General features: G+C 38.7%; 1 protein-coding gene across 5 annotated transcripts in view; it reads left to right on the top strand.

Moving 5' to 3' along the window:
- Positions 1-554: 554 nt before the first annotated feature.
- Positions 555-12,773, top strand: part of ZMAT3 (zinc finger matrin-type 3) — a 31,854-nt gene continuing 19,635 nt past the window's right edge. For 2 of the 5 annotated variants that reach the window (XM_036850685.1, XM_036850681.1), the window contains exons 1-3: positions 598-811; positions 987-1,076; positions 4,336-4,662. In XM_036850685.1, the coding sequence (XP_036706580.1) occupies positions 4,393-4,662 (270 nt within the window). In that variant the 5' untranslated portion in view covers positions 598-811; positions 987-1,076; positions 4,336-4,392. Of the gene's footprint in view, positions 812-986; positions 1,077-1,803; positions 2,348-4,335; positions 4,663-12,773 lie in introns of those variants that run through there. The other 3 variants (XM_036850682.1, XM_036850686.1, XM_036850683.1) reach the window with 3 other exon arrangements.

Genomic DNA, 12,773 nt, shown 5'->3' with positions numbered 1-12,773 from the left:
CCTTGCCCACTTTGCTGCTGGGGAGAGGGCAAGTCTGTCTGCCTGTCTGTGTCTGTCTCTCTTTCTCTCTCCCTCTGCCTCCGTGTTTTCTTGTGTGATTGGAGACCACTGAGTAGGCAGCCGCACTAGTCTTCCTCCTTCCTGGGGAAAGGTGCAATTTAAAGGTTCTGTCGCAGCAGGTTAAAAGATCCTGGATATTTTGGCCACTCCACTCTGCCGCCTTAGCCGGCAATCAGCGGACTGAGGGTGGGGCTGGAATGAAAAAGGTTTGGATCTCAATGACAGCAGATGAAAGTTGCAAAAACTCTGCCCAGGTTTCTGCTCTGGATCAACTTTCCAGGTTATATGATGAACAGGTCTTAGGACTCGCGGTGGTGCATCCCCCCTCTGACTCGTGCCTTGGTTCGCCGCTCCTGCTCAGCGCCCCTGCGCTCACAGTCCCCGCACCTGCCGGGCGCGCGCCCCACCAGCCCGGGGCTGGAACCTCCGCCGCCACTGTAGTTGCCGCCGCCACGGGGCCTGCTCCACCAGGCACATGCGCACTGGCGACGCCGGGCCGGCGCCTTCAGTCTCCTCCTCCGCCGCCTCCCGGTTCCGCAGTCACTTCCTGCAGCTGTTTCCCTGTGGGTCCGGTTGGACTGACTTTTGACAGTCAGCCTTTAGCTGCGGAGGGGGCTCGGCGGGACCAGCGAGAAAGTTGCGGGGAGGGAGCCGGAGTTGAACCGGGCCGAGCGGGGTGCGTAGGACAGACGGCGGCGGGCGTCCCGAGCAGACGCAGCGCCCAGACTCCCGGCGCGTTCCGGGGGTTCCGGTAAGTGCGGGCGATCGCGAGCCTTGGGGCATTTAGGAAGAGCACAGGAGCGACGGGACAAGGAGTTCCTTTCCGGTGCGGTCGTTCCACCTGCCCTCCACGTGACAGGCTTGCGCTGCTTTTATTTATCTGTTTGTTTATAAGCATTTCACGTGTACTGTTTGGATCATTTTAGGCGTGCAGCTGCCTTGGCCCTCGCGCTTGCCCCCGCCCCGTGGGAGACCGGGGATTCCATCTTTCGTGATGGCATCCTTACGGGATTGAGGTGCGTGTGTATGTGTATGTATGTGCGTGCGCGCTCGTGTGTATGCATGCACATTTTAAGAATGTAAGGTATATGTGGGCGATGCTGAAGTATATGTAGCTTTGATTAAAATAACGTGAAAGGTTCCCTAGGATTAGGAACCGTCATAGCTGAGCCTAGAAAACATTCGCCAATCCACCAAGGCCTCTTCTCCCCCCAGATTCTTCCGTTCTTTTGGGTCTTCCTTATGTGATATACCTTACCTCAACTGATTATTTTTCTATTTTCCTCTCTCTCATTCCTTCTCGCTGCGTTCTGATGACCTTTGAATAATGCTCACCGTCTTTCCCTCGTTTCCAGAATTCCCAATTACAGACTTCCCTAGTTCGCTGAGGTGCCAGTAACCTGTTCCTTTATTGTGTTCCCTTTCCTAAGAAGATTTCTCCAAATGAGAAAGTGGTTGTCTTTAATACAGTAAGTGAAGAGTAGGCCCCAGTCCGATCATGAAAACTATGCTATATGATCATTCGTTTTCTTTAAATAGGGTACACTGAGGCTTTGATTTTCTTTATTGTCCCCTCAACCCCTTCCCAACCGGGATATTAACCACCATAAATCCTTCATTTATGCCACTTCAAGCATCAAATTGAATGGCTTTTATGATCCGAGGAATATTTTATTTACATCAGCTATCAAGTTAGTTTCTTTTAATCTAATGCGGTAGTTGAGCAGATCTGAGTTGCAAGTGCTTTGAGTCTCTTTATATTCCACCATTCCTGCTTTCACTGAAGGCTTCGTTTTAGTATTTCTTTTAGATTTTTATTTTACGCTAGTTTTTTTTTTTTTTTTTTGCAAGTATAGAAATACCTGATGTAATTGTCATGCACAGATGCTTTTGGGGGGAGTTGACATTGTTTCGATTGTTAAATATTACAAGAAAGAATTTTGGACTATCTAGCTGTTCTTTAAACATTATAAAGGTAAGATGCAATGATGGGTAAGTCTGTACTTGGTGAGAATTTTTTCTTCAATTCAGGGGATTTTATCAGGCCTTTATTTTGATGGAAACCTGTAGACAACACTGGGGGAGACACATGATGGTATTTCCTCAAGTGGGAGCAAACTTTCATAAAACAAGTCCAGACATGTCTAGGCATTTGGTAGCATTTGATTTTCTGTTTATATTGCTGATTTCCTTTATCCAGATGTTTTGACACCCTCCTCCACCATTTCTCTTCTGAACTGGCAGCTTGTCGTTGGCACTTTGGTATCAGTATGTCTCTGTACAGGTGGTATGTGTAGTTTTTTAATATTATGAATTATTATAATTAGGTAGTTGAACTTAAAAAAAGTGGTCTTTGTCTCCTTAGTTTCCCTTTTCAAAATATCCATGTCTGCCTTTGCTTTCTGAATGTCTTTGATTTAATTGAGAGAAATAATATGGTTATAGAGACCCTGACTTTTTAAATGTTCTAAATCTGTATTGCTTTTTAAAAAAATATTCTCAGAGACATGGACAGCATACTTCTGCTTGAGAATAAAATAATATTGTTGTTTTTCTAAATATCATGTTTAATGAGAAGTATTGTTAAGTACTATGACTAATAATTTATGTACTTTGTCCTTTACTATATTATTTTCCCATTGCACTGATGTCCTTTGCTGCCCCAAGACCCTGAATTTAGTATAAAAGCTGTTACTTGGTTGCAATTTCCATGTGTATGTACTTATTAAATGTGGTAAGAGAGACTTTTAACTTTTCAAAATGTTCTTGGTTAATTTTAGTAAATCTATTATTGTCATAAAATGTACACATTTCTATTGCAGGTGGAAAATTTCAGCAGCTTAAAATAGCCATATTCTATTGACCAAGAAAAGAGGTTTTAATAGTATTGAGAGTGAAAAGAATAGAGGATTTTGAAATAAGGATTTTAATTTGGGTTAATTAGAATCGTGGGAACTCAAAGTGCATACTGTGGTTCATTTTGAGATACTCAGGGTTAGAAGTTGCCATCTGGGTGGGAGGCCGGAGAAATCGTATCGATAAAATTGAAGTGGGATTGGAACATACTGGGTCTTTTCTGAGGGAAACAGAATAGAGACTATCAGTTATTTAATAAGAAGGGGAAAGCAAGTAGTCGAAAGACTGAGGAACTAGAATTATATTGGGGCTTGTGGCAGTGTGATTCAGTACGCCATTGGACATTTACTTGATACACTATTTCATGTAGGTAATTTACCTCTAGAGGGAGAGAAAATACTCTGATTTTATAGTGGACTCATGAATACCGTCTAAGGCTATATGAGGTGGGGTCTTAAACTCAAGCCTACGGGGAGCAGGCAAGTAATGAATATAGGCAGCAGGCTGAGTGGGGACTGAGGTGGCCTAGAGAATGCAAGCTTGGCTACCCCAGGACAGTGCCTCTCAGCACTAACTAGCTAATTATTGCCCATGTAGGACCATGGGCCAAGTGTTGCCAGATCACCCTTTTATCAAGAGGAGCCACAAATCTTTTGATTTTTAAATGTTGACTTTAATTCAATTTAAAAATGAAAGCAAAACAAAACACTGTATATTCCAAACAGAGCACATCTGTGACTGCATGTGGCGTATAGGTTGTCTGCTTGCAGCCTCTGCTCTGAGGAGTCATTGGCTCAATTATTTAAATATTACTAGTTGATCAGAAGGTACACTTTTATTTATTTTTGTCACATGATAACTCAGATTTTTTCCCAGAGTTCCTTGATATTTTAGCTAGTTCTAGAAGTGCTTGCAGTAATCTGAGCAGTGACACTCTTTATTTCATTCTTTTTGATATCATTTGGATAGAAAGACTAGTTTGCACGGAAAGGAGATATTTGCTAAGGTTTTTTGCTGGTGGTGTTTTTTTTTTTTGTCTATGCATTATTATCATCAGGAGTGTTTAAGTGTGCCTGAGGGAAGGGGTCTGGACTGGGTGACCTTTGATGTCCATTTCAGCCATGTGATTTTTAGATTTAATTAGCCACGGATGCAATACTGTTAGTAATGTTCCTGGGCCAGAGGGACTGCATTTGGAGCTGTGCCAAGCAAAATCAAGCCAGATCTATAAAGCTGTTCTCAGTGGAAGAGCACTGTGTCAGTGTGGATTAACACACAGGGGCAGTCTGCTGGATGAGGTAAAAGGAAAGGAGTCCTAAAGATGGTTTGGAGAAGTAGAGGAAGGGGCAGATGGTGTGGTCATTTACACGTCATATTGCAGAGGACACATTTTCAAGTATTTTTTTGCTGTTGATTCAGATCTGAAGACCCGACTTCTCGTCACCCACTGGATTATGCCCAAGTCTTTCCTACCCAATGATCCTCCTGCAACACTCCGGGCTTCCTCTGCCTAAGCGGCCCTCATCCTCTCCTCCTATGTCAGTGGCCGCCAGGTCTACAGGAACCTTGCCGCTTCCGCCGCAGAAGCCTTTTGGGCAGGAGGCTTCCTTGCCTCTGGCAGGGGAAGAAGAGTTACCTAAGGGAGGGGAGCAAGACACTGCCCTGGAGGAGCTATGTAAGCCCCTGTACTGCAAGCTCTGCAATGTCACCTTGAACTCAGCACAGCAAGCCCAGGCTCATTATCAGGTAAGGGAAGAAAAGAAAAATCAGGCATTTAGTGGGAGAACATTTCAGGGCTCTTCCCAATTCAGAGTTGTCTCTGAAATAACCAGTTGTGCCTGGAATTATAAGATGGCTAAGTATTTGTTTGGCTAAAAGCACAATGTTCCTACTTTAAAAGAAAGCATCACTTTTCATAGAATGGCGTCTCTCTCAACCTCCTACACTTAACTGTGTGGCATTTGATTGCTTACCAGGTGTTAAATGTAAATCGTCTATGCGCGTTTGAACCTGTGATCCTAAGGAGAACAGCTGTTTGAAACATGGTGTACCAAACTCAATCCAGTGTCAAAATTGTTTAGAAGAATTAGTTTTATAAATATTCTCTTCTAGCTAATACAGTTTGTATCAGTTCAGGGTATTCTCTGTCTATGAATCTTATGCTTTTCCTGTTGGCCTCTGTCACTGCTAAGGAAAACACAGGTATCTTTCTGTAGTGAGAATAAAATGACATTGCAGTATTGAGCCCTGTTCATTTTTAATAATCATACTCTGACTCCTTTTAGCCTTTAGTATGAGCTGTTACTTATTTCTAAGATGTAAAGCTTCCACCTCCATGTAGAATGACTAGTGGAAAGGACAATTTTAAAGGATGTTATTACCTAAGAACAAATGGAAAATTAAATTTTGGCTAGAAAGAGAGTACAGTATTTCTTTTTATTCTAGATTGTTTTCTGTATATAAAATTATATCCTTTTTTTGAGAAAAGAGCTCAAAGAAGCAATTGAGGCCAAGCTATTGAATGAAAGTGTATCTTCTGGGTCATCATTGATTTGACTATCCTCTGCATGAATATCTAAAATAATAAGACAGTATGGTAGAAAGATGACTGTTACAAAGATGTTTCTTCTATTGTGCCTCTATAACTTTCTCCAACTTAAAGTTTTTATTTACTCTGGGTGTAAGTCTTTTTTGTTTTGTTTTGATCTTGAAGACTGATAATTGTGTCACTTTGTGATTGTACATCAGAAACATTTTGGTGGTGAATTGTTTTCTCTGGGATTTAGGGGAAAACATGATATGTTACTTCTCTGGAGTTCCCATTGTTTGGGTTTGTTTTGCCCTCTGGTGCAAAAAGTTGAGTTGATTATCACCCAAATCTTGGCACGTGTCATTATTGGTTCATAAAGGCCTCTTCTGGTTTTAGTTTACATTTTTTTCCTTTTCCCCAACCCCTACTCTTATTCTCTCTGTGTACCACTCCCCTCGACGATGGTTTTATACAGGGTCTTCCTTTGCCTGTTTTGCCATTCAGTTGGAGTCTGTCAGGATGGATGATCTATCTCAAATCCAAGACACAGTGCTAGTTTTTGTCTTCATTTGTTCCTGTGGAATATTCGGTTTTATGGCCTACGACTCACTATGAAAAATCAAGCCTGTGTTCTAAAGTTTTGATTTTTAGCTGTGTAAAGCCCCTAGTAAACCATTAACTTGGGAGCAAACCCACTTGTGTGTCATACAAACATATAATTACTCTTTACAGAAGAGTTGTTTACTTTTAGGAGGGAAAACTCTCGGGCAATGTGTAATTCTAATATGTGTGCATGGATTGTGCATACACCTCCTGCCTTTTTTTCTCCTAATATCACTTTGTGACTTTATAGACAGTGATGGATGCTTCTGGTTATGCATAGAGAGAATTCAGTTTGAGCAGGGTCATTGGATTCTAAGGCTTAAACTAGATAAGAAAGAGAATCAACATTTATTTAGGTTTTTTCTTTTCTTCTACATTTGTGTGTGTGTGCGCTCTGAACTTTTTAGCTGACGAGTAATATATACTTAATTTCAGCTCCCTCAGTGATACAGTGAATATATAAATTAGAAAATACAAGAAAATGGAAGTAAGTTTTAGATAAATTTCTCAATAATCAGAATTTTTAAGTGGAAAAGTTGGAGGAAAAGGACAGACTGTCATAGAAACAATTTAAGCAGCCAAAAACTAAGGAGGGTTAGAGTAGAGAAGAAGCAAGCAGGTATCAAGAGAGTGGAACCTAATGGAAAATGAAAAGTTTGGGTGTAATAAAAGCCGGTTCCTAAGAGCTTAGAAGCAAAGATTTTAATGAAACCAATGTCACTGGTAATTCTTAAAGAAGAAGAAGTTTTCTGCAGAGAAACAAAGCAAAGTAGTTGATGTATACAAGTACAGAGCAACTTCATTAGGATAGCATAGACGAAAGCTAATTTAGACGTGAAATCTGGATTTCAACGAGATAGAAATGTCAGGATGAGAGAGTGTGGATCAAAGAGTAAATCAGAATAATAAACAATCAGAACATGAACACAACCTAGAGGTGGGTGAACCAACATAGAAGGAAAGCATAGAAATGTTGGCCTGAAAGATGCATCAAAGACTCCACCAAGGGTACATGAATAGGCTATGATTTTAAAAGGCTGCTAAAGACAAGAGTAAGACTAATGAGTAAGTCTTATTGCGAACCAGAAATAGGCAGAATGGCAATGATTGTAGACTAATAAAGCTAATGGCTGATGAGATGGTGGGAGTAAAGTTTTATTTCGACTCTAAAAACTTGCTTTGTAATTTTTAATACAGAGTGATACCAAGACTACAAATTCATTATTTCAATTATGTGTGAGATAAAAGGGGTCAGTGGTAGCTTATTTATAAGCTAGAAACACATTCATGTGAGGTAATAAATCACAGTTGATTACATTACTCAAAATGTTTTAGTTAGTTGATGCCATTGTTGAAATCTCAAGAGTTTCAAATTGCCCAGGGTATTGTAAACAACCTCTAGTCTGGTTTGAGTGGTGTTACACTAGAGTCTGACCATATCATGTTCCAGTAATCCAGGACACACAATGGAAACCACTCAATAAATACTTCCCTTTAAGCTCACTGCGCTCTTTCCCTGCCATCCTTGTGTTCTTAAGTTGGGGCTGCCTTAGCAATGACCCATGAGTATCAGTGGTCATCACAGATTTAGTTTTATTCCCAGGACTTTTTAACCCAGTCAGCTTGCTTCAAGATACCCTTAGCTGTTGTTTTATTTTTAATGAGGGTACATATTTTTGTGGTCTCAAAATTATGGCTTTAGTTATAATTTAAAGTAAAATCTTTGGAGGAAAAACATGTCTTCATTTTATTAAAATTTGTCTGCAGGCTTCAGATTACTTAGGGTAAGCCTGGCATGGAGTAACATAACACTGTTTCAGCAGCATAAATGCCCAGAGAAAGAACCACTTTAGGATGGAAGGTCATTAACAGAAATTTAGAAAGCAAAAAGCATGGATAAATTTTGCTAAAGCATCTACATTTTAAAATAAAGTCAACCATTTTTTTTTTCTGTTAATTCCTGTACTCTTTTGAAAAAGAACTAGTTACTCAAGGTAAATTTTTAAAATCTGTCATAAACATAGATTTCTATTTGTAATATTTAGTAGCCAAATAATAACCTATCATAGTAATCAGGTTAATTTGAAAGAGAGACAGGGACTTCCCTGGTGGTGCAGTAGTTAGGAATCTGCCTGCCAATGCAGGGGACACAGGGTCGAGCCCTGGTCCTGGAAGATCCCACATTGCTGTGGAGCAACTAAGCCCATGTGCCACAACTACTGAGCCTGTGCTCTAGAGCCCACAAGTCACAACTGCTGAGCCCGTGTGCCACAACTACTGAAGCCCGCGTGCCTAGAGCCTGTGTTCTGCAACAAAGACAAGCCACCGCAATGAGAAGCCTGCGCACCTCAATGAAGAGTAGCCCCTGCTCGCCACAACTAGAGAAAGCCCGCGCACAGCAATGAAGACCCAATGCAGCCAAAAAATTAAAAAAAAAAAAAAAGAACGAAAGAGAGATAGAACACGGCGAAAAAGTAGCTCTAGAATTGTAATACTGAAGGTAGTGATCTTAATTCATAATAAAGAGAATGCAACTGATGTTATCCCCAAATTTAAAGTACTGATTTTGGCACATACATTTTCACATTGATAACCCAGCTTTGGATAGCATAATCTCTAATTTCAGCTAATTTTTATGTTTTCAAAAATTTCCCATCTGATTGTTTTTCATAGGAACTTGCAGTGTACTGAGAATGGTCAAAATACACTTCATTCGTGGATAGAAGCTCTTCGTGATCCTGTTAGCTGGATCTCACCACCTTTCTGCCTCCCAAACTGAATCCATCCCTACCTCATTTCTTTGTATTTCAGAAGAATAGATATCCCTTCTTCTGTACAAGGCTGATTCCTCATTCTGTACTCTGGATTTCATCACCTGTCATCTCTTCTTTACCTTAGTCAAATTAAAAACATGCTCAGGTTTTTTCCCCATGTAAATAAAAATAGCAACAACAACCTTCCCTTTCTTTTTAATTCTTCTTGTTAGCGACCTTTCTTTTCTTCTCTCCTGTCCTTAGAGTTCTGCTGGGTATACTTGTCCTCTTCAGGTCTTCATTTCCCATTCATTTCCCAGCCCACCGTACTCTGGTTTCCATTCCAATATTCTAGAGAAATGGTCTTTTCAAGATCATCCATGATTTAACAGGCCAAATCTAGCTCTTTCTCACTTGACCTCTTTGTAGCATTTGCACTGGTAACAGCTTTCTCCTTAAAACATTAAAAGATATTTTTCGCAAAATAATGCCTATAGAACAAAGTACTTGTAATGAAAAGCAGTAATCACCGGTTCTCCCTTCCTTATCCATCCCCTACCTTTTCTTTCTTCTCCATTCTTCTTTCTACCTCCCATCTTAGGTTGGCTGTAGTTTTATTTTGACACTATCAAGGTTTATCACATTTTTGTTTATAATCAAATTAAGTTTCCCGTGCTTCATATTTGCAGGTTGATTCCGACTGTTGAAAATTGATATTCAGCTTTTGCATTATTAACAGTAGGGAAATATTCACTGCAAAGCTGTTTCTTTCTCCTTGTTTCCAATGTCATGATTCCATGCTACTTAAAAGAGGTGTTCAGATGGGTAGCCCTTTCTTTTAAGTCACCAGTTACTCAAAATCATGTCCGTTTTAGTTTGCTTCACATGTGGATTATAACTTTGAAATAGCTTTTTGTTTTTCTTTGAGTTTCTCACACTTTAAAAAAATATACAGAGAAGAATCTTATGCCTTAAAAAAACTACTAGTTTCTTAATCTTTCTGTTTATTGTTTACAGTCCATTTCACTTATCTTCATGAAACCCACTGATTTCCTGTTCTAATTTGGACTAGATATTTTACATTTGGATCATGACTTCATTTTGTAGATTTTTGTATTCCCTATAGTTTTTCATTGCTTTTCTTTTCTCCTTTCTTTTTCTTACATAATGTATTTTTATCATATCCTCATTTTCCCCTCCAACTCTTGATCACTCTGTCTATTGTGTGGGATTCTCACCGCCCCCCACCCCCGCCCCGCCTTCCAGATCCCTCTATCTTCTTGCTCCAGTCTCAACTGGTTGCCCTCTGGCTTTGCTGCACAGCTGTTAATTTTGAACTTCTCTTCATTACTCTATGGCTTAGGCTACTATTTCTAAATATACATGTTTTCTTTTTTTTTTTTAATTTTGTTTGTTGGAGTACATCTTCACCTTACTTGAAGGAAGAAAGGATAAATATAAATTTATATTACAACACATCTCTCTCTTTAAAGTGAGGGAGGGACTTCCCTGGAGGTCCACTGGTTAAGACTTCACCTTCCAATGCAGGGGGTGCGGGTTTGATCCCTGGTCGGGGAGCTAAGATCCCACATGCCTTGCAGCCAAAAAACCAAAACATAAAACAGAAACAATACTGTAACAAGTTCAATAAAGACTTTAAAAATGGTCCACATCAAAAAAATAAAATAAAAAAGTGATGGAGTAATGAATGGGAAATAAATTTTTCTGAGCCTTTGTGTTTCTAAAAATGTCTGTATTATATCTTCATATTTGACAGTTCAGTTCCAGGCTGAAAATTATTTTCCTAAGAATGTTAAAGGCTATACTGCATTTTTTTGTGTTTGTGTATGTGTGTGTATTGTTTTGATTTGTTTTGTTTTTTTGTCTTCCTAGTGTTGCTGAAGAGAAATCTTATTCAGATTCTTATTCTCTTGTGGGTGACCCACTTTAATTTGGAGTTTTTTTTTTCTGGAAGTTTTTAGGCTTTCCTTTTTATCCTTGGTATCTGAAATTTCACAATGATGGATGTGTCTAGGTCTGGGTCTTTATTCATTTGTCCCTGTCAGCACTAGTGGATCCTTTCAGTTTGCATACTCCTGTTTCTCTTGAACTCTGGGGAATTTTCTTTGGTATTACTTCCTTGATAATATTCTTCTCTATATTTTCTCTCTCTTTTTTTTTTCCCAGTAATTCTGTTAGCTCTATCTTGGATTAGCTGGATTGATTCTTCATACTTCTTATCTCTTCTCTCTTATTTCTTTAATTTCTGAGAGATATTCTTAAATTCTAATGCTATGTTGAATTTTTTTTATTTTGACAATCATATCTTTAATTTTTAAGGATCTCTTGATTTCTTATTATTTTCTTTTCTAGCATCTGTTTTATAGGATATTAGTTAAGAACATGAAATCATGGACTTTGGGGTTAGACTAGTGTTCAAGTTGTAGTCTTACTACTTACTAGATGTATGATATTGGAAATATTTCCTCATTTCTCTATGCCTCATGAAGATGATGATGATAATGATGATACTTATAATACCTGCAAGTTAGTATGTTTAAGACATTTAGGACAGTTCCTGGTACCTGAGTTAGTCTTTAATTGTGTTTAGTTGTCCTAAGGTGCAGTGGAGCATGTTGGTATGGGGTCTGGAACAAGAGCGTTCCCAGCTCTGGCATTTATTTGTGGCTTTGGGCAAGTTTTATTTTATTTTATTAACTTTTTAATTTGAGTAACTTTTAACTTACAAAACGCTTCTAAAAAATTTCTACATGCACCTCATCAGATTCTCCAAATTTGATATTTTATGTAACTGCAGTGCAATTAGCAAAATCAGGAAATCAACACTGATAACAACAATATTATCTAATCCACAGACTGTTTACATTTCACCAATTGTCTACTAATGTACTTTTTCTGATTCCAGGATCCAATCCAGGATAAAATTTTGCATGTAGTTGTTATGTATTCTTTAATCTGGTTGACTTACGTTTTTCTATGCTCTTTACCATCTTGCAATTTTTGAAGAGTTGTTTTGTAGAATGTCCCATTTTGGGTTTGTTTGTTGTTTTCTCATGATTAAATTCAGGTTATGTGGTTTTTTGGACAGGAATACCACAGAACCAAGGTTGTGTCCTTCCCAGTTCCTCATATTGGGAAGGACATGATGTGAATATTTTGCATCACTGGTGCTGTTAACTTTGATCACTGGTTAATGTGGTGCCTGCCAGGGTTCTCCTTTGTAAAGTTATTATTTTTCTTCTCATGTTTAATAAGTATCATATGGGGGGGTACTTTGAGGCTACGTGAATATTTCTCATTATATTTTTACTCAGTGATTTTAGCATCTATTGATGATTCTTCCCTGCAACGATTATTACTGTGGTGTTTGCCGAATGGTGATTTTTCTGTTTTAATCATTCTTTCTACATTTATAGTTAGAATTTTACTTTAAAGAAGGACTTTTTTCTTCTTAATTAGTTAATTAATTAATCAATATCACTATGGATTATTATTTTATTCCAGGGATATAAACACTTACTATAATTTATTTTGATGTTTTAACTGTCTCACATTTGACCAGTGTGTGTCCCTTCAGGCTGCTGCTTATGTTCTTTTGATATGTCTCCATAATTTTTTGCATAGTTCCTTACTTTCTGACAATACAAAATATTCCAGGATTTTGTTGTACCTTCCCCATGCCAACCATTTCTTCAAGGAGGTTTCTTTTATTGGAGAATGGTATTTAGAAACCAAAATCTAAGTGTTAGGTGTGCCCTTTGGTACTGGAGTGTCATTGCTTCTAGATCTTCTCATGACAGAGCTAGTAATATATATGTATGTATACATACATTTGTATTTATCTATATGTACACATATTGAAAACTGAGTTCAGGCTGATGCTTAAAATTTCAATACAACATGACAGTGTTCATTCCAGCTTTCCATCTTATCTTAATGTTTAACTCCTT

Source organism: Balaenoptera musculus, chromosome 4 (assembly GCF_009873245.2).
Source record: "Balaenoptera musculus isolate JJ_BM4_2016_0621 chromosome 4, mBalMus1.pri.v3, whole genome shotgun sequence".
In the NCBI taxonomy this organism is placed as follows: domain Eukaryota; kingdom Metazoa; phylum Chordata; class Mammalia; order Artiodactyla; family Balaenopteridae; genus Balaenoptera; species Balaenoptera musculus.
This window is presented reverse-complemented; position numbering and strand designations above follow the sequence as displayed.